Raw genomic sequence first — 20,799 nt, forward strand, 5'->3', positions numbered from 1 at the left:
GTGGTTACTCCACACCGGGTTTCTCCTGATGTGTTCCTCATGTCTATTAGTTATTGTATCAATTCCCCAAGCAGAAAAACTGAATTTAACAAAGAAAATGTAGAATCTCCACTATTTATTATAAATTGTTCATACAGATTACATCTACAATTTGAAAAGCTGCAGTTCAGTTTTATTGTAGAGCATCTTCAAAAGTAACAATTTTATTATTTTTGTTCCATTTTTGGTCTTTTTCAGCGTTCATTATAATTAAATCAGCACCTAGTGATTTTTAGATATGAATATGTCATTATGTTAATTTAAAGCTTAAAAGAAACTGAATATACAGCCAAAGGTTACACGTAAGTTATGACTGAACTATAAACACTCAAAATATGATTAAATCACTTGAATGCAGCACATTTTTAGATGGGAAGCTAATGATGAGCCAGGCATGCAGGAGATGTATGATCTTTATTTAACATTGGGGAGATAATTTTACATTTTCTTGATCTCCGCCTACTTCTTGACGTAAGTCAGGTTCTGTTTTATGGCCTTTTCTGATTCTACACACCTACCTGTAAGTCAAATACACAGCAACTTAAAATCAAAGTAACACCTAACTAGAGTCAAGCTAACTAGAATAAGGTCAAAAACAACAGAAAAATTTCTGTCCGATAGTCCTTCCTACTAAATAACCGCAGTCAGGCTTTTCAGTAAACGGTTATGACCCCAAAGCGACCCGCATGCGCAGAAGAAGGATGTTGACGTCACACAGCTGCGCTCTGTTACAGAAATGGATCCCACTGCCTATGGGTCTACAGTAAAAGTTATTCAGCAATGTGAGATAACAGAATTGTCACACGATCATACAAGACGAAGGAAGCTAATAAAAAAACAAAGCACTTAAGACACTGATCGCAGATGACGTCAGTGTTGCCCGGATGTGCGGACAGAAAAAGCATAAACATAAATAGTGACGTTTGAAGAGCGTGTAACTTGGAAGATGAGGAAAGCAGCTTCGCTTCTTCAATACAAAATCACAGCGTGGAGCAACTTAAACCATGGTTGAAATGCAAAGGACTCAGCGGTTGAAAGGTAGGGGATTTTTTTAAACTATGGACGTATGACAGCTAGCATTAGCACTTGCTAGCACGAAATTAACTTGGATTACCTAACCAAGTTCCTGCGCCACAATAGTTGTAGATAAAAAATAAAAAAGATTTCTTAATGCTTTGCAGTTCATTTTTGCAATTAAATATCAATTTGGAAATGCCTGTTGTCTTGTCAAGCTTTGGTGAGCAACACTCAGCAGCTCTCACCGTTACTTTATCAGCTCTGTTTCATATAAAACAGTTCTTCATCTTGATTTGTGCTTATCAAATAACTATTGCTGGGCATTTATCTCTACATATTAATAACCTACATCCGAGGATCACAAACAAAATTAGCTGTTCAGACAGCTTACCGCTCTTGTTTGCCGGAAACTAAAATGGTGGTTCCCTGATCTAAATTTAGTAGTTTGACACACGTGATCAGTGGTAGAGCAATGACCTTTGGTGGATCATTGACCTTTGGTGGATCATTGACCTTTGGTGGATCATTGACTGTAACTATTGTAGGGAAGTCAGTCTGGATGTGCAGTCAGAGCCAGGAGTGGAGGGATTGTGATGTGACACTGAAACAGACTTCTTTTAATAATTTTTACATTTTCATAATTATAATTTTCAGCCATTGTTTACATCCAGATGGACCAGGTCCGGTTGCCGTTGGTGCAGAATTATGATGCATGTCAGCCATCAATGATATAAAAGTCAGATAAAAAGGAACGTCATTGTTCAGTTTGCTTACACTTTTAAAAATAATCGGATATGTATCCAATTTAGTACCACATACAGATGTAACACAAATCTGACTTTTTGGGAGGTTGAAAATATTGGAATTGGGCCGTTCAGACTGCTCTGAAAAAGTTGAATTGATTCACATTTCTATGATTGTTTTATGAGTAGCTGGTCAGTGATGTCTTCTTCAATGACATTTCTATATTCTTGATTTGAAGTGCGTGAAGCATTTAAAGCTGAAACTTTACACTCTCCCTCATCAGATCTTCCTGTTGACACTGCTGATAGCCCTTCAACACTCTACACCTTTACACAGCATTACCACTGCCGTACCGGTCAAGTTGCACTCATCTCCTTCCTCACACTCTTAGTTAACACTCTGGCCTTGCATGATACTGCAAATTAGCTGTTTAGCGGATGCATGAAAATACACAGGGGCCCCTGTGACCGATGTATTTATACCCAGTGCTTTGGCATTCACGGGGCAAACCTGAGACATTTCGCTTCTCTCGGCCCTCATTGTGGCTCTGATTTACGGCCAGGGGTTTTTTTAGAGAGAGGGCATAACATGACCCAGGAGGCAGGAGAGGACAGAGAGGAAGAGCTGGAGAGTAAATGACAGAAGAGCAAGCGCTAAATCACATAAATTATCCTCATAAAGAGCAAGTTCGGCTGGTCTAGATGAAGAAAGAGGTGAGTTAAAAGTCAGAATTTTTGATTTACCAGTTCATCTATGTCTCAGCACTCTGCAAGTATTATAAGTTATGGATCATGAGGAGGAACAAGATAGCTGATAAAAGCTAACAGATACAGCTATGAGTATAACTGCATTGCAGAGGCGTCAAAAAGACTCAGTTGAAGTGGTTCAGTCAACTGGTCTTGATGGCTCCTCGAAGCTCACCCGGTCTATTTGTCATCACTACATCACACCACAGGGCAGTGAAGCCAGTCTGTCGGTAGCTGCGTTTCCATTGCAAATGTGCACAAATCTTTGTTCATATTCTACTAATGTCGAATCTAATGTTGAATAAACACAATTTGCAATTGTGGTGTTTCCATTAAATAAGAAACAAAATTAAAATCTGAATAACTTTGTTCACACGATAAGTCATTAAAAATTATGGTAGCAACATGAGATATATTCATAATTCATCAATGGTGTTGGTGGAGAAATTGCAGTCTGTGATTTTACAGAGGAGCGATGAATGACCCAACTTTCTATGAGCTGATTGATGCTGTGAGAGCTCTGGTGGAACCAAAAACAAACCACCACCATCCTACTATTTTGTGTCATCTTTGTCGTCATTTCTGCCTGTGGTAACATCAGGATGTTGATCATGTGAACCAAATAAACAATTTCAAAAACATCGGGAATATCACAAAACAGCAGACACTCTCCATCACCTAGCAACCCAAGAGAGGCTCCAGCACATTTGGTCAACTGTGCTGACCAATACGCTGTACAATGGATGCTGGAAAAGACGAGTGTTTTTGTCTTTTTGAGAAATCACTTGCTGCATTCTTGTTGATTGTGCATTAGGCTCCACTTCTGCTTTCTGAAGATGTACAGTTATGCTATTGTACATCTGTTTGCAGCCATTTTCAGTGTGAGTTAGGAGCATGACCAGCGGCCGCTTATTTAGATTTAAAATGACAAGACGCCCTAAAACAGCTCATTCTGAAAGGAGCTCAAATTAGGCAGAACTTATCAGGCTAAAACCTGAAAAGGATTTTGTGGGGGAAAAAAATGCAATGAATATGTTTTGAATCACCCAGACATATCCTAACCTTTTCTTTAAGGAAATATAAAATTTGGCAAAAAAAAAAAGTATCCATCTATATCAAATGCCTATAGAAGAGGGCCAAATTTGTACTATTATTGGCTTGAGGATGAAGGGCATACAAAATTGTTCTAAGGGCCACAAATGGCCCTGAGCTTTATATTGGACACTCCTGAGTTACAGGATGGGAAGGATGTCCAATTAGCTACAGAGGCCTGCAGTAATCTGCTTCATCTTCAATAGATTATCAATCCTCCACCTATTCCTAGAAAAAAACCCTTCACAACTCATTCTGCCCTGAAAATATCTCCACTGTCATAATCCCATCCCCTACTCTTCCTACTCCTCCTCTTCCTCCACCCACCCGTCCCCTAACCTCAGATTGGTGAGCACCAACAGGTGTCCATGCCGCAGGCCTCCCAGTACAAACACATTCCACCCTTTCATGACTCCCAGCATGGGGCGCCCAATCAGTCCGTGGTTTGACCAGTGGAGCCACAAAGATCCGAAGGGGCGGGAGAGACGCGTGCTGGACGGACAGAGTGTCCCTCTGGAGGACGTAGTCTGGATTCAGGGGGACGGTACCGAGGCGTCAAAACGACTGCAGCCTTTAACCAGGATGTAATGGTGGCCATCATGGCTCAGAGGAGGTTGAGTTTCAACATGGACTCATTTATCATAATATGCTGCATTCTTTGTTTCACCTGCGCAGGTAGGGAATCTATAGTATTTTATTAGGTACATGTTAAAAGTTTCCAATATTATTATTATTTATTTATTTATTTTGGTCATTTCCTGCTTCAATTTCTATTGCTTTCTATTTTTATTGTTTGCTTTCTAATTTTTCAGTTTTTTCATGGCCCATGTATGTTTCTGAATAATAAGGTCTGATTGAAAGATTTAACCTTACCATACACAAGTAAAAAAAAAAAAAACAAATAAACAAACAAAAAAGCAAAATAAGGGTAAAAAACAAGACAAAACTAATACAGAAATAGATAAACAATGTTTAAATTACTGTCAATGGCAAGAACACAAAGTGTGGACTGAAAAAGGTGTACATTTATTATATCTTTATTTTTTATACATGCATTATGAGGATCAAAATAGCAAAATGTTTCCTGTATATTGTCTCTGCTGAGTGTGTAAACAAACTAATAAAAAATAAACAATCGTAATCGAACCTTATTGTTTTTGCTTAGCATTCATAACAGCATTACATATTATAAGGTTTTTATATTGCAGTCAAGAAATCAGCTTCTTTTTTATTGTCATTTTTTAAAACAAATTTAGATATAAAATAATTCTATTTAAATAAAATGTAATTTCTGTTTGACCCCGAATAACACTCAGGAAAACAAGCTGTTGCACTTTTCTGGTTGGTGGCCTGTGGTGCAGTCCGACATCGATATTCTTTCTTGACAACATCAAATGCAAAATAAACACATAAATAAACCTCTACAGCTGAAATACACTTGGGGGGAGGGGGGGGGACAGGATATTTACTTTTATTTCCTTTTTATCAATGTTTTTTGTTTGTATTTTTTATGAAAAATGAAAATCTGTCATCTATTTTTTCCACAGGACCATCTAATGAACAAAATCAACACGTCATTGTTTGATAATCAGAATATATTTCTGTCCCCGTTGGAGACGGTATCCCAGAAACCCCTCTGATCCGTCTTCCTCGTAGCGTATCCGTCACATTAGCTCGGTGTCGATTGCTGCTCACTGTGTGACACTTGTTGACCCTTTTGTGTGTCTTGTTTGTCCCTCACTGTCTCTCCTGAGAATTATGTTTTATTTATTATATTCATCAGTCAGTTCTCATAATCCTGTTTCCTGCTGTCACCAGGAGAACAAGATTGGTGGTTCATAAAAGCTGTTTTTGTTCTAAAGGTTTCTGATAACTGAGTAAAATTGTGCGTCATTTTAATTAATTATATCATATTAATAATTCTATTTAATTTAAATGTCATCATTCATTCACAGATTTGTTGTACACTAAAGAATATTTCTGCTACTTTTGATGACTATGTCTCGACAGCTTGTGAGAAACTTAAATTCCGTTTCTCTAACAATTAAAAAACATTTTTAAATTATATTTAGATAAATATTTAAGTAAAGTTAAATATTAGGAATTTTACTGTATATTAAATCAAATTGAAATTTGGTTCCAGCTACCTTTGCAGATTGATTTTTCTTATTTATGCAATCAAAGCATGAATTAATTCAGCTGTCTGATTTATAGTTTTTATGATGTTTTTACAGTCATATCAAATAAGTCAGAATATGTGTTCAGTTCAGGCTTGATCGTCAGATTAAAATCACATTTTTAAAATAAAAATGCAAACAGCTTTTGAACACATTTCTCATTTTATTTATTCAAGTTATTTGAAAACATTCATTTTTTCTTTTCTAACGGAAGTTAAGATAGACAAAAAATAGACGCATCAAAGAAATTTTGAAGATTTTCAGCTGCAAATTATGTTGAATTTTGGACTTGAGGCTTGTTGTGGATTAACTATTTTATTGAAATACAGTAATTGAACCCTTGTGCTTGTTAAGACAGCTTTTGTTTTAGATCACTCTGTTTTGTCAATGATACAAGGCTTCAAATGTTGAGTTAAACATAATTTTCCACCAAGGATGTTCAGCAAAAGGCTACAGTCCAACCCATCATATTTTTAGGGTATGGCTGGATGATGTGCCTGAAAAACTAATCACAATATAACCATTTCAACATTTGCCCCATGTCTTCCCCTCTCTGATTGCCCTTTCCTGCTGAACTACTTTCAAATAAAGGCCACTAGAGCCAACAAAAAACCTTAAAAAAAAAAGGTACTTGTTCCATTAAGTAAAATAATCTGCCAATGGAATTAGTACTTTTTCATCAATATTCAAGAATTTAAAACAAGCTCCTATTTTTTGCTGAAAAGTTACTTGTAAGTTGATTTTATCTTATTTCAAGTGTAGAAAGTAGACAACAATACTTTAGGGTCATCTTTTTCTCAGAGTCTCCCAGGAAGCAACAGTCATCATCACCACTTTTTTCTTTTTCGTTTTTCTTTTTTCCAAGTTTCCTCACCGCCTGCTATGAGACGCTCTCTCTCTGCCATGAGGTCGGTGACCTCTACATTAAATAACAGATCAGCCGTGCATCCTGTAGATAGCGCTATGTCAGATGATAATTTTAGCCTGTAATCTTAGTGGGAATTGAACACAACACCAAACCGCAGCAGGTGTGACTTATCGATCCAGGGAACAAACGCACTGCCTTTCAGAGGCTTACGCTGGGAGTTCAAGCACACTTTGTCCAACCGTCCTGTCACTCGCTTTAAGCCGTTTCACATTTCTTTCCTGCACCATTCGTCACAGTAAATATTTGGTCCACCAGGCGCCTCGGAGACGGAGCGAAGACTCCACCAGAAGTTGTTCCAGGACTACAACGTGAAGGTCAGGCCGGCGCGCCACTGGAAGGAGAGGGTGACGGTGCGCGTGGGGATGACGCTGTCCCAGCTCATCGGCTTGGTGAATATTCAGCTAAACCAATAGAAACCATTCACTTATTATTGATAGAGGTGTGTATGCAGGAGAGGTGGGACTCTATTAGAAACACTTATTGAGTTCATTTCAGAGTTTTTAGTTGCGCTACAAAAACAAAATCTTACCTTTTGGTGTAGGTTTTAGTGCAAATAGAAGCTTTTTTTGAGTAAATAATTTGTTAATATTGATGAAAAGTACTAGTTTTCCTGACAGATTATTTTACTTGGATTTTTTTTCCATGTTGTAAATGAAATAATCTGCCAGTGAAACTAGTACTTTTTGTCAATATTAAGGAATTATTGACGTTAAACAAGCTTCTATGTCTTGCTTAATAAGTTAGCTTTGTCTTATTGTATGTGTGCAAAGATATTTGTGCTACAAACTAGACCAAAATTTGTGGTGAAATTTTTTGTTTTTTCAGTGTAATTAATTGTATTTTAACCAAAAACCATATATCAACAAATAAAGCAACATTTAAAAAAAAAATGCATTTGCTGCTAAATTGTTAGTTATTGAATGAATAGACAATAGCGAATAGCATAAAGAATATTCTTCTTACAAAGTAATTTTTTAGTGTTTTGGTTCCAAACTACACTATAAAAGTAGAATGTTGAACTTGAGAGAATACAAAAACATTTTCATTATTCTAAAACCTAAAAACAAAGTGGAAATTGTTGTTCTTTAATTTAAAAATCTAAACAAATGTCTTGTAGTAGATATTGTAAAAATAATAATTTTTTGCTTGTAGTTTTTATGGCGCTAAACAAATTTGATTTAGCTAGATGGAAAAAATGTCTCTCAGGCCTGTAAAAGTTGCTGACGGTCTTCTAAAAAGAAAAGGGATGATAAATAATCTCTCTGAAGGCTACAAGCTTTGGAAAGGTTGCCAACACAAAGTTCTGTCCTACAGGCACAGAGGAGTCGTACAGCCTGTTGGAAGCAGGGGAACCAATAATGTAGTAATGTAGATGCATATGGTGTCATGTAAAAAAGGGTTTTAAAGATGTACAGTTTTTTTCTGCTAAATAAATGTGTAAAATTATGACTAGACAGAGTATTTTTCTCATTATCCAAAACAATATAACATGACAAAGTAGGCTTAGATGTCAACAGCACACATTAACGAACGTCAATGTTTTCCTTTCTGTCCTGCTACAGAATGAAAAGAACAGCGAGATGACAACAAACGTGTTCATGAATCTGGTATGGGCTTAAAAACACTTTTCTGTAACGCCAAGCCGCTTTCTGACTCCCAAACCTAAAGGGATCCACCTCTAGATGAACATGCTAGGCTCAATATATTGTAATTTATGCATTAACCTAAAAGTTATCATACATAAAAACTCACAATTACTTCAACAATTACTTCAAAATCTTTATTATATTTATCACTTACAGAGGTTGCCTTTTGTATATACACAAAATATTTGTTGAACCAAACAAATGTGATTGACTTTTGATCTACTGTTTACCACATTAGCTATAGCTAACAGTGTTAGAATGAGCTAACAGCATTAGCAGGAGCTAACATGGACTCTAAACAAATCAGTGGGTAATGAATGGATGTTTAAAGTGTCAATGAGGCATCTTTAAATCGTTGTAACACAGAACAAAGCACAAAAATTACTGTTCAGAGTGGACGGAGCTAGCATTAGCATTTAGCATACATCATCCATCCAACATGGTGATGTCTCTGCAACAATATTTTTTTTTAAATTTAATAGAAAACCTAACAACCTACAGTATTCTTCGCTGTATTGTTTTCACATCTGAAGTGAATATTAATCAAAGTTAATTGTTACAACTAGCTGTGGATCCCTTTAATCATTGTAGGACAGGTCATTGTAGATAGAAGAAAAAACTGAGTGAATTTCCCACCAGAAATTCAGAAATTTTGAGATTAATCTCAGAAAATTTGTAGAAAAAACAAGGACATTTCTGAGATAATGAAAGTCAAAAATGTTCTAGAAATTTTAATATAAAGTTTAGAAATGTTCTTTAAAAAAACCTAAAAACTCTCCAATGGAGATTTCAAAAGTCAAAAATGTTAAACTTGAAAAGTTTTGACTTTTCACACTCAGGAATTTCCAAAAGTTTTTTCTAGTAAATTTCTTATGTTTTTTTTGTGGAAATTTGTTCCTATTTTTTCTTTCTACAATGGCCATAATACACATTGTACTCTAAAACTACCTTAACACTTCTGGGTTTAATCTCTGATCTGGGAAGCCGACATTGGCAGCAGTTACTCAGAACATATCTGTTCCTCTTTTGTTTTCTTTTTCTTACCATTTCAACCCTGTCTTCTGTTTTTCCTGCATCCATCCCAGAACTGGACAGACTACAGGTTGTCATGGAAACCGGAGGAATACGACAACATTGCTGTTGTGAGGATTCCTCCCAACAAGGTGTGGCGTCCTGACATCTACCTCATAAACAAGTGAGTGCCCTGTCTCCGCCAACACAATAACCCGTCATGACTGAGGCAACAGGTTTGCTACAATAAATAAATGAGTGATTTTATGCGTAAAGTGTGAATGAAGGTCTGACGTTTGTCTTTATTCCTCCTCACAGTCACGACGGGCAGTTTGACGTGGCTCTGTACGTTAACGTCTTGGTTTACAGTAACGGTATGGTCTCTTGGCTGCCACCTGCCATCTACCGTAGCTCCTGCTCCATTGAGGTATAAAACTAGCCTACACTCCATAGGTGTGTGGTTTGTGTTGATCAAATCCCAATTTTCTTGCTTTTTGCTACATTAACTTGGTATCAGAAATGAGAAAGCTTGTAAACTAGAAGTAGAAGTAGCTTGAGACAAAAATATAACATCTTGTTGATGGCAAATAATAGTATACTGTGTTTGGTTCTGTTATATAATCTGTAGGTTGCATATTTCCCATTTGATTGGCAAAACTGCAGCATGGTTTTCCGGTCGTACACCTACGACGCTTCAGAGGTCGACCTGCAGGTCTACCTTGACGAGAACGGGACAGAAATCCATGAGATCGTCATCGATAAAAATGCTTTCACAGGTTTGTTCCAAACAGACACTTATCTAAACCCACTTATTCTGGTATTTATTAATTTCTTTGACATGTTGGAGTGTCTTTTCGTTCGCCGCAGAGAATGGAGAATGGGCCATTCGTCACAAACCAAGCAGGAAGAACGTTGGAGACGATCTGTACGAGGACATCACCTTCTACCTCATCATAGAGAGGAAGCCGCTCTTCTACATCATCAACATCATCGTTCCCTGCATCCTCACCAGCGTGTTGGCTATATTCGTCTTCTACCTGCCGCCTGGAGCAGGTCAGCATGAAATGATCATCATAAGCTGTATTGACCTTTTACAAAACATCTCTGAATCACGTTGAGGAACGGGAGAATTGAACGGAGCGGCTGAGATTGTTTTCCAAAGTAGTTTTTGCCGAAATCGTTTCTACTTGTTCAAGCTGAGCTTATTTGTCTGTGGCTGTAGTACACTTATTTGGTACAACAACCATTGTAGTTATTAAAAAGAGGAGTAAATTTCCCTCCGAAAATTAATTTTTTTAGAAAAAAATTATATAGAAAAAAACAAGGAAATTTCAGGGTTTCAAAAGTTGAAAATATGCTACAAAGAAACATACATTTTGAGATTGTCAGAAATTTTCTAGAAAAAACATTGAAATGTCTGAGTTTGAAAAGTGAAAAATTTGCTGAAAAAATTCTCTGACATTTTCTAGAAAACCTGAAAAGTCTCAAAAGTCGAAACGTTTCTGACTTTCGAAACTCAGAAATTTCTGGCAGAAATGTACTTCTCTTTTTTTCTATCAACAGTGTCCTTTATGTCACATCGTAACTTGGGGTTTATGGACAGCTGTGTTTACAAAAGTTTGAAATAGCTAGCTCAAGAAACGACCCAAACCTCCTTAATTTGATGAAATCGCCAACTTTCCCTGAATTTACTCCACATGATTTAAACTACTTTGGCATAAACGACACATGCTACACGGTGCAGACACTCTGTCTGCGCCAATGAATATTTGAACAGTTGGAGGCTCGCAGGTTGTGATTAGATCATTGGACTTTTAGCCAGACATGATGACTCCATTATTAGGTTTGGAAAAGTAAAACAAAGTGCACGTTAAAATCAGAATTTCTCTCTTTTAAAGCAAATATTAACACTTTCTGGCTCTAATCAGGATTTCCAGCTTGTGTATAAATCCTAACTTGTTGTTTTATTCTTCTGTCTCCAGGGGAGAAGATGACTCTCTCCATTTCCGTCCTGATCGCTCTCACTGTCTTTATGTTGCTGCTGGCCGACAGAGTCCCTGAAACTTCACTCGGCATCCCCATCATCGTCAACTACGTCATGTTCACCATGATCCTGGTCACCTTCTCCGTCATCCTGAGCGTCGTCGTCCTCAACCTGCACCACCGAACGCCCAGCACCCACATCATGCCAAACTGGGTCAGAAAGGTAAGAATCGCCTTTCTGTTGACACTTTGCAACTTAATCACATTGAGGTGCCATGATGGATGAATTTGGAACAGGACTATTTAACATGATTGTTTTTCCAATAGTTCCAATAGTTTCTACTTGTTCAAGGTGAGCTAATTTGATTCCTCACGTGTTTGGTCATTTGGTCAAACTGGCGACTTTTTCTGAATTCTCGCCACATGATTTAAACCACTATGTCATAAACACTGTTTCACTGTTTGACTCAAGAGTTTAGATACTAGCCAGTTTTGTTCATACATGCTACGCTGCATGGTGGTGCGGCATCGTCTCCATGGTTACTAAAGTCTCAGTCTCTGCAATATCTGATTGCATCATAAAGTATATGAACGTTAATCTTCTTACTTTGTAAAAACTGTTAGCTCAAATCCACAAGTACACTGAGGTCTGCTAGGCCTTCCTGTTAGCCATGGCCGCCATCTTCCGTCCTCAAAAGTTATACAATAAAATAACAAGTTTGGTTTTTCATACTTGTTTGATTGAGGTCAATAATGTAGCAACTATGATCATTTTACATTTTACAACTGAATAAAAGTGATGCTAGGCTATCTACTGTAAGCTACAATGCTAATGCATCGTGACAAATGGCCCACTTTCTGAAAAGTGTAAGGTTACGGTTAAAGGGCCAGTACCAATTAAAAATCCCATTTCACAGCTTCACTTTACTGTTAAACCTAAATTTGCAGGTGTTCATTCACATCCTGCCCAGATACATTGGCATGATGAGACCAAACCCAGAAGAACCTTTACTGGAGGAGGACTCTGAGAAGGACGACACGTCATTCCGTGGTTTCAGTGGACGCCAACCTGGAGGAGAGTACTTCTTCCGCAAGATCAACCCTGACATAGTCTTACCATGGAGAGGGAGGTAGGGTTATGCTTAGGAAGGTCTAACGTCAAAGAAAAAGCAAATTTTTAGTTTAAAGGAGACCTTTTATGTAAAATTCACATTTTGGACATTTTTATGCTTCCATTTAAGTCTCTACTGCTTACAAAAATAAAACGTTTTTGGCAATAAATAATGTTTGTTGTTGGGCGTCTGGAAAGTGAGCTGTTTCAAAATTCTCCTGATTGTTAAGTCACTATTAGGCCTGTCACAATGATCAATTCTGCCGGAAGGTAATTATTACGATAATTAATACTATTTTTGTTTTGAGACCATTTTCAATCAATATATTGATAATGGGACAATAATGCAAGTTTGCTAGTCAAAACCGAACTTGAATTTTGTACAGAACATTTCACACTAACTAGAAGATTTGTTAATTATCCAAAATAAGTGCTTTGATGTTGACTTAGCATCCAAAAGCTACTTGCCGCATTCTTGTTGGGTGTGCAGGAGGCTCCACTTTTGCTTTTCAAAGATGTACGATTGTATAATTGCGCATCTTTTTGTAGCCATTTTCACGTGCGAGTGTAAACTTTGAGTTGAGAGCCAGCGGCAGCTTATTACAATTTAAAGCGACTAAACGCCCTGAAACAGAAAATAGACTGAAATAACCAGACTGAAATCTCTTTATCTGCAAATGATTAAGTGTAAAAAAAATGTTAGAAACATGTTTTATATAACAGACAGACTCATCTTAACCTGTAAAATTTCATAATCTGTAACTCTGCCTACTTTTTGGGGTTTGTTTGAAATGTAATCAGAGAAACTTATTTCATTTGTACTTGTTTATTTTAAAGATAAAAAGTCACAGCTGACTTCACTGTGGCTAATGTTTGAAAAAAGAAATATCCCGAGACTTACCACTTGACTCTGGCATCAGAAGCATTTCGGCGCTGTCATGAAGCCGGCCCGCTTCCTCGGCACCTCCGTCCCGTTCCAGAGGCATCAGATTCAGCCTCAGCTAAGCCCCGCACTCCCATTGACAGTCGCCAGCCACTAAGCCTCTATTTAGGTTGGGCATTAGGGGGTAATCCCACTGAAAGGAGGTGGAGGGTGGCGAAAGAACAGAAAGGGAGAGATGGCCGCCATTGTTGACTGATCGGGCCACAAGAGGCCTGATGTTCAATGGAGTAGAAACAAAGAGCTTTCATCGACATATTTGCATTTTGCTTCTGCTGTTTAGCTTGCAAGGCAATCAGACTGGAGGTATTTTGGTTGATTTGACCCATTTGTGTGTTTTAATTTGGTAGAAATGGTGGAAAAAAGTGTTTAACATGTCCAGAAGGTTGACAGTAAATTGTCCCAGGAGTTATTGCGATAAACGATAATATTGTTGTTTTGAGACCATTTTCAAGTAATATAATGCTAATGGCATAATAGAATACAACTTTAAATTCTAATGAATACTTAACATTGGAATATCCAAAAAGATAAATGACAAGTAATATGAATTATGAAGTTTCTGTAGACCTAATTATCCTTCAAAATAGAGCAAGTTGAGACAAAAACACCAGGCTCAATTCTAGTGTCAAGTTTTTGGCAGAGAAAAATTATAAATTATGCAAATGGAAATGTATCATCCGATTAATTGATTTCTTGCTTATTGTGATAGAGCTACTTGAAATAAATAAATAAAACGATTGTTTTTGGACATGTAAAATGTCTTCTAGTGTCAGTGTGGAGTGTTCTGCACAAAATTAAAATCTACTGGTCTTTGAGAGGGCGAACCTGAACTATTGCCAGTATATTACTAGGAAATGATCTCAAAATGTCCAGCAAATTTGTTATCATCAAATTACAGTCTTGGATATACACGGTCTAATACGCTTTCCTGGTTCTTCATCATTCGATTCCTGAAACTCTTTTATTTCTTTGAATGCATTCCGGTTGTATAAGTGAGCGCACACCTGTCACAGTGAGGCCATTTATTATACAGTCTGTGTATGTAGTGTACAGTTACAGGCGTGCGCTGTGGTAAAGTGTGGCACCAGCCGGAGGAAGGGGTCAGACGAGCCAGACACACGGAGACGGTGCGACAACACATGAATGAAGCAGCTGATTGAAGGCGTGTGCTTGTAGATTAGTGAAAAGGAACAGTTAATAGTGCTGTGCGTGCTGCATACCGGCCACATTCAATACCGCGGATTGCTGGAGAGCTGAACATTGTGATTACCTGGGCTTGAGACGAAGCTAAAAACGTAAAACACCAACCCTAATGTTTAGAGCCTTCAGAAATTGCAGGCGAGCCTTTAGCTAAACTGGCGCGCTTTTTAAAAAACGGCTTTTATCTTAACTGTAAAGTTTGTCAAAACTGGTCTGCTTATCCTGTAAATTCATTTTGTAGAGTCAAAAAGTTATTTTCTCCAGACTTTCTATGCTAAATGAGTTACTGTTACTCCGCCCTTTTTCAGTTGGTGGTTGCCGTAGCAACCAGTAACTGCCCGCCCCTCCCCTATTTTTCTGTTGCCCTCTGTAACTGTAGTTTGAATTATTCTGTGTTTTCTTTACAAGTATTATATTTTAACTTACATTTAAGATAAATTTAATTATAAACAAGGTTTCATGCGTAATTTTGCCACGTTATCATAATTAATGTTGTGTGTTTTAGATGTTTAATTGAACAACTGCTAACAGCGGTTAACAGTTCGTTGGGAGCCATTGCTCTGTAGTTTGTTTAAAGTTATTGTGTTTTTATTTAATGTAAAGGGACAGAGGCTTCTGGACTGATGTTAACCAGTTTGAGTTTCTCTCTTATTAGAATAAATACAATAAACGTGAGGGTGTGTGTTATAAAAAGGCAATATGCAATAAATCAATCGCATGATAAATTAAAACTAATTCAATATTTTCCATTTGCATAATTTATCATTTTTCTCATTCTACCAAAACCTTGTTGACAAAAGGTTTCATTCTAGTGTTTTGGTCTCAACTAGCCCTTTATTAAAGGATAATTATATTTACAGAGACTATACATGAACAAAATCTTGTATATTTCCTGATATACAAAGATCCTGCTGCTTGATCTTAATATTTCTTTTATGTATAAAATTCAAATGCTTCCTCCTGCACTTTTTTCGGTCTACACTTTGAAGGAACAGCTGTGACTGGAAGAATCCTTCAGAGGTCAATGCATCACATAAATGTTGCCTCAAAGGCACCAACTGCATGGGGGCAACACCGAGTCCGTCATGGTTGCCTCATGCAGGACAGATAAAGTCACTGATGGTATGCAACAGAGCTATGCTACCGAGTCATGACATAAATCACAGCTTATGGAGCCTGTGAACGGTGTCACTGTTTTGACCACACACTGTGTAGACTGACAGTTATTACACAAACAAGTCAAAAAATGTTGGCGATTGTCAGAGATTTGACATCAAAATACTTTTGCAAGTGTATAAATCACTGAATTGCCACTACAATGTTTTTGTTTATTTCTTTTGTTAAAGTATCTACTGACTGGACTGTGCTATACAAACAAGTTTGACTTGATTTTAACATTTCTGACAAGTCTTAGCTTAGCATGCTAACATTTGATAGTGAAAATAATCAATATTGTCACAGTTAACATGTCATCAACTTACTAATGTTCTGTTCAGAACAACATGCTAACTAAGCTAAACATGCTATGTTCAAATGAGTATCCTGTGATAGAATTTTAAGCTAATATGCTAACATTTTATGCTAGGTTTGCTCTGAATTTATCAGTTTTGATTTTGTTATGGTCTGAATTTTAACTTAAATGTTTATTTAACTGAAACACAAAAACTCATCACATTAAACCTGCTAACTGTGACAGAATTTTAATGGATTACGTTTAGCTCGCATGATAACCTGGTATGCTAATCTTACATGCTAAGTACTAGTTGGATGTATCAGTTTGTATGTACAGTCAGATGTTTTGCCATCAAAATCTTAATAATGTTCATTCAATTGATACCATACAAAAAACTAACCAGTTACTGATAGAATTTTACCACGGTATTCTAGCTAGTGGGCTAACTGGTAGTATGTTACCGCTAATTGCCAAGTTTTGTCTTAGTTTTTATACTGCCACTTGTGTTTTGAGGCCAAAATTTCCACCATTTTTCATTTAGGCACTAAAAATTAATTAAACTAATATGATGATGAAGTAGTAAGCTAAAGTAGCTAAGCTAGCCACATTTTGGGTTAGCTAGAAATCCATCCTTCACTCTTTCAGTTTGTGCGTTTATTTCAGGTGTGAGAGCACAGTGCAGCTCCAGCAGCTCCCGAACTCGGACCGGTTCTGCCTGATCCTCCCTCCCAACCTGAAGTCGGCCATCGACGCCGTGACCTACATAGCCGAGCAGCTGAAGAAGCAGGACACGGACGATTCGGTGAGTGTTTGGGCGGTAAGAGTGGCGGATTGTAAAGAACTACATTAACTGTAGTTAAGTACATTTTTTGAGTATCTTTATTTGATTATTTTTTGGGGAACTTTTAACTTTCGACTGCACTACATTTCTAGGAAGCTTGTTCCTTTGACTCAGAATGGCTTGGTAGTTCGCTGTTAGCTGAATGTCTGATGTTTGTAAGCTTCTATGTTAATTAGGGCACCATTTCATTACCAATGTTGCTGTTTGTGGGAAGAATCTTTTTTTTTTTTTTTCATAGTGTTTGGTATGTTTGGTATGTAATATTTTTACTGAAGTACTAGAGCCGAGTACTTTGTCCACCATCAGGCCCAAACCAGCTCTGATTTGTGGCGCTGAATGTAGCCGAGTCGGCGCTAACAGGAAGTGGCGTTTGTGTTCCAGATGACAGGAGACTGGCAGTTCATCGCCCTGGTGGTGGACCGCCTCTTCCTGTGGCTGTTTGTCATCATCACCACCCTGGGAACCCTGGCCGTGTTCCTGGATGCCAGTTTTAATTACACACCGGACAACCCGTTCCCATAAAGGACCACATCGCTAAAACACGCTGTGCAGGTCAAACGCTCCCCAAGTCGAACTTTCCTAGACCAAAAGGTTGTGTTTGGTTCTGGTCAGCTTGTTTTGTGAAGTTGCCTTTCTCTGAAAAGTAAACAGATGCCAAATGTTGAATCAAATGTGTTATTTTTCTACAATTTATGCATTCAGTCCAGTTTTATGACGCCAAAAACTTGAATTTTGTGCATTTTGCACTTAAAACTCACTGGGTGTAGTTTATATTTGTATCCAGTAGAGGGCAGTGTATATGTTTTAATCAAGACTGCGGCTGTTTCATGTGTTATTGCTGCACTTCTGTTGTGTTTAAGACAGCCACATTCTGAAGCAGGGATTTTACTATAATTATTATAATTACATGTTTCTTTAGTGTTTTTATTGGATTTTGAGTCGGATCCAAATGAAAACTGCAGTTTTATTTGATAACGTCCTTAAAGGGATTTACTTTCCTGTCCCTTTGGTTTTGTTTGTGATACCAGATTACAGCCTGGAAGAAACTGAAGAAATTTACAAGTTAAAATCTCAACATGAGAACATTTCTTATTACTGGCTCTCAATGGTGTACATGTTTTAAAATAAAATCCATTTTACTGTTAGTACAAAACATCCACTTGCATTCACAGATCATGTTAAATCAAACCAATGTTGCTACCATAATTAGCTTTAGTTGCTACTTTTTTTCTCTGTGTCTGAGCAAAATGAAAGCGATGGCCTTAGGCAGGATCTAGAGTATAAGCTGAATTTTAACTTCCCTTCCATCCACATCATGTGTAGCATTAGCTTAAAGTAGTTTTTTAGGACAAATTTACACAGGTTGAGTCATGTTAAGTATAAAATAACATTTTGACAAATACATGATGTAGTGCAGTTAAAAGAAAAACCGTCTATGTGGAAAACAGTGAGACTCACACAACCAACCAGTTGCCAATTTAAAGTTGGTTATTCGGGGTAAACATGCATTTGAACAAACCTGAGCACATCAGAGTAACAGTGCTGGTCAGAAGGGGAGCATAAATGTATCTGTTTGGTCAGAGTGTTTGTGCATTAAATTATCCTGCAGTTTTTGTCATAAGAGGTGTTTTCCTACCATCGTGAATTACAGACACATCAGTTTTGGTTAGAACTGCAAACTGATGCTTTCAGTCAGTGTTTCTCCTCTTCCTTGTTGGATAAATCTGCATTTAAATGTTTACTTCATTAACTGAAACTGGATTATTAAGACTAAAGTGTCTGTAGTGGCACATCTAAGTTTGGTTATGTAAATAAAACTTCTTCACTCGTTTCTTTTTCCTCTTTATTTGTTAAACTTTGTTATGGAAATGAAAATGATCAATATGAGTTACAACCATGAATTCAGTTAAAATCATGACTCCCAAAATAACAGTGTCAGAAACTGGCCACCCTCTAAAAATACATAACATTATGTCCCTCTATTTGTTTACAAATACATTTATTATCATTTAAAATTAGTTTCTTTTATAAAAATGATTAAAATGTGTATTTATTTCACCTATCATTAAAATTTCACATTTTGCATGTTTCTGTTTTCCATTTGGGTTTCTGCTCTTTTTAAAAATACCCACCCAGCTGTTTTTATTAATAAGTTAAATGTTTTTTGGTGTCTGGAAAACGAGTCGTTTTAAAAACCTCCAGATTAAGTCTTATTCCACGAGCCAAGCCTGTTACCTAGCAACCCCAGCTGAACTCGAGCACGTTTGGATTGGCTGCTGGAAAAGACAAGGGTTTTGTTGTTGACTTAACACCCAGACACCACTTGCTGCTTTCTTGCTGGTTGTACAGGAGGCTCCGATTCTGCTTTTCAAAGATGTACGGATATGTAATTGCGTATCTATTTGCAGCCATTTTCATGTGTGAGAGTAAACGTTGAGCTGGGGGGCGTGACCAGCAGCAGTTTATTTGGATGTAAAGTGACAGGAGGTTGTTAAAGAAGCTCATTTTGAAAGAAGCCCAAAAGAGGCAGAACTGAAATGAATGATTTTGTGTAAAAAATGCATTTAAAATGTTTTGAATGGACCATAGATATATTTTTAACCTCTTCAGGGAAGCATAATAGATCACCTTTACAGTGTGAGTGAGAACAGTGAAGCCATAAGCCCCGCCCCTTTGACAAATTCCGCAAAATGCCGAAGTAGGCGGAGCTAAGATCCACTGAGGGGCGTGGCTAAGAGTTGGGATGAGCGGAGGGGTTTATTAACCCTTTCATGCATAGTGGTCACTACAGTGGGCAGCAGTCTAAAAGCCATTTTCTTGTTCTTCTCGTGGATTTTTATGTTAGAAATGCACACAGATCACTGAAGTGGACATTAATACATCATAAAATGCACCATCAATTATTTTTATTAAATCCAATTTGGCCGACAGACAAAAAACCATGCCAACCGACCCGGTCCCCCCTTCTACTGTGGACGACTCTTGCAAGTAAAAAAAATATTGTGACATCAGATAACGCCTGAAGAACAACACTACTGATGTATTTTTCATATAACTTTGTATTTGAAGAAAATTACAATTTATCGCATAAAAAAATAAAAAAGATTTTTACAAAAAAAAAATGTTCCTACCTTTTTTATATGCCTTAAGAAAATAAAAAAATAAATTGGAAAAAAAATCCTCAAAGGATCAAAAGGGTTAAAAAAATGTCTCGGTTGTTATGGCAACAACACTGCAGCTCAGCAAACACAGAAATAGAGCCCTAAATATATATTTATTTAGGGGTTAGTTACGTTTTATTGCTGCTAGCGTTTGTTTTTTTAATCTTGCTTTTCTTACGCTCCATCCTGACGCCCAGTGAAGCGACGACAGACCAGAAGAATGAAGCCACAAGACCAGGAACACCATTTCTCAGTATTGTGCAGCAGACGGGGAGCATGAAGGGGACAGGCGCCGCCGCCCTCATTCACACCCCCACAGAGCCTTTTCAGGAGAAAAGTGTTTTATCGCTGATGCCTCAGTGACTTCCACTTAAAGGACTTCTTCAGCCGTTGTCTTTGTACTGTACTGCTTAGCTCAGACCCACAGGAGGCCTCAGAAAGAGGAGGCAGAGCCCCTTTAGGAATGCTGTTGAGGCTGATTTAGACGTTTTTTTCCTCTTTGGCTCCTTCTGAGCATTGTGCAACGGCGAAACCACCAAGATGAATGTGTGTTTACGCTTTAAAGAAGTGGGAAAAGGGTAGAGATGACTGGAAATGCGTGGTGGGGGGGTTTCTTTGGATTCGGACCTCATATAAATCAGGTTTCCAGTAGTAACAGCACTGGAAGGACTGGGATTTTCCTGCTCCTCTTCCTCACCCATTATGTT

At 37.6% G+C, this 20,799-nt stretch overlaps 1 protein-coding gene across 3 annotated transcripts; it reads left to right on the forward strand.

Annotated features, from left to right (window-relative positions):
• Nucleotides 1–805: 805 nt before the first annotated feature.
• Nucleotides 806–18,762, forward strand: chrnb1l (cholinergic receptor, nicotinic, beta 1 (muscle) like). Of its 3 annotated transcripts, none has more exons than XM_008435594.2 (11): nucleotides 806–1,077; nucleotides 6,999–7,132; nucleotides 8,306–8,350; nucleotides 9,475–9,584; nucleotides 9,719–9,827; nucleotides 10,029–10,176; nucleotides 10,268–10,453; nucleotides 11,383–11,606; nucleotides 12,332–12,513; nucleotides 16,754–16,892; nucleotides 17,313–18,762. In XM_008435594.2, exons 1-11 carry the CDS (start codon nucleotides 1,044–1,046, stop codon nucleotides 17,451–17,453), a joined length of 1,452 nt encoding a protein of 483 aa, XP_008433816.1. In that variant the 5' UTR covers nucleotides 806–1,043; the 3' UTR covers nucleotides 17,454–18,762. The 3 variants fall into 3 exon arrangements, with proteins under 3 accessions (XP_008433816.1, XP_008433817.1, XP_008433815.1); XM_008435595.2 differs by lacking the exon at nucleotides 806–1,077 and adding an exon at nucleotides 2,411–2,513; XM_008435593.1 differs by lacking the exon at nucleotides 806–1,077 and adding an exon at nucleotides 4,086–4,313.
• The last annotated feature ends 2,037 nt before the right edge of the window (nucleotides 18,763–20,799 follow it).

This window comes from Poecilia reticulata, linkage group LG18, assembly GCF_000633615.1.
Source record: "Poecilia reticulata strain Guanapo linkage group LG18, Guppy_female_1.0+MT, whole genome shotgun sequence".
Lineage (NCBI taxonomy): Eukaryota > Metazoa > Chordata > Actinopteri > Cyprinodontiformes > Poeciliidae > Poecilia > Poecilia reticulata.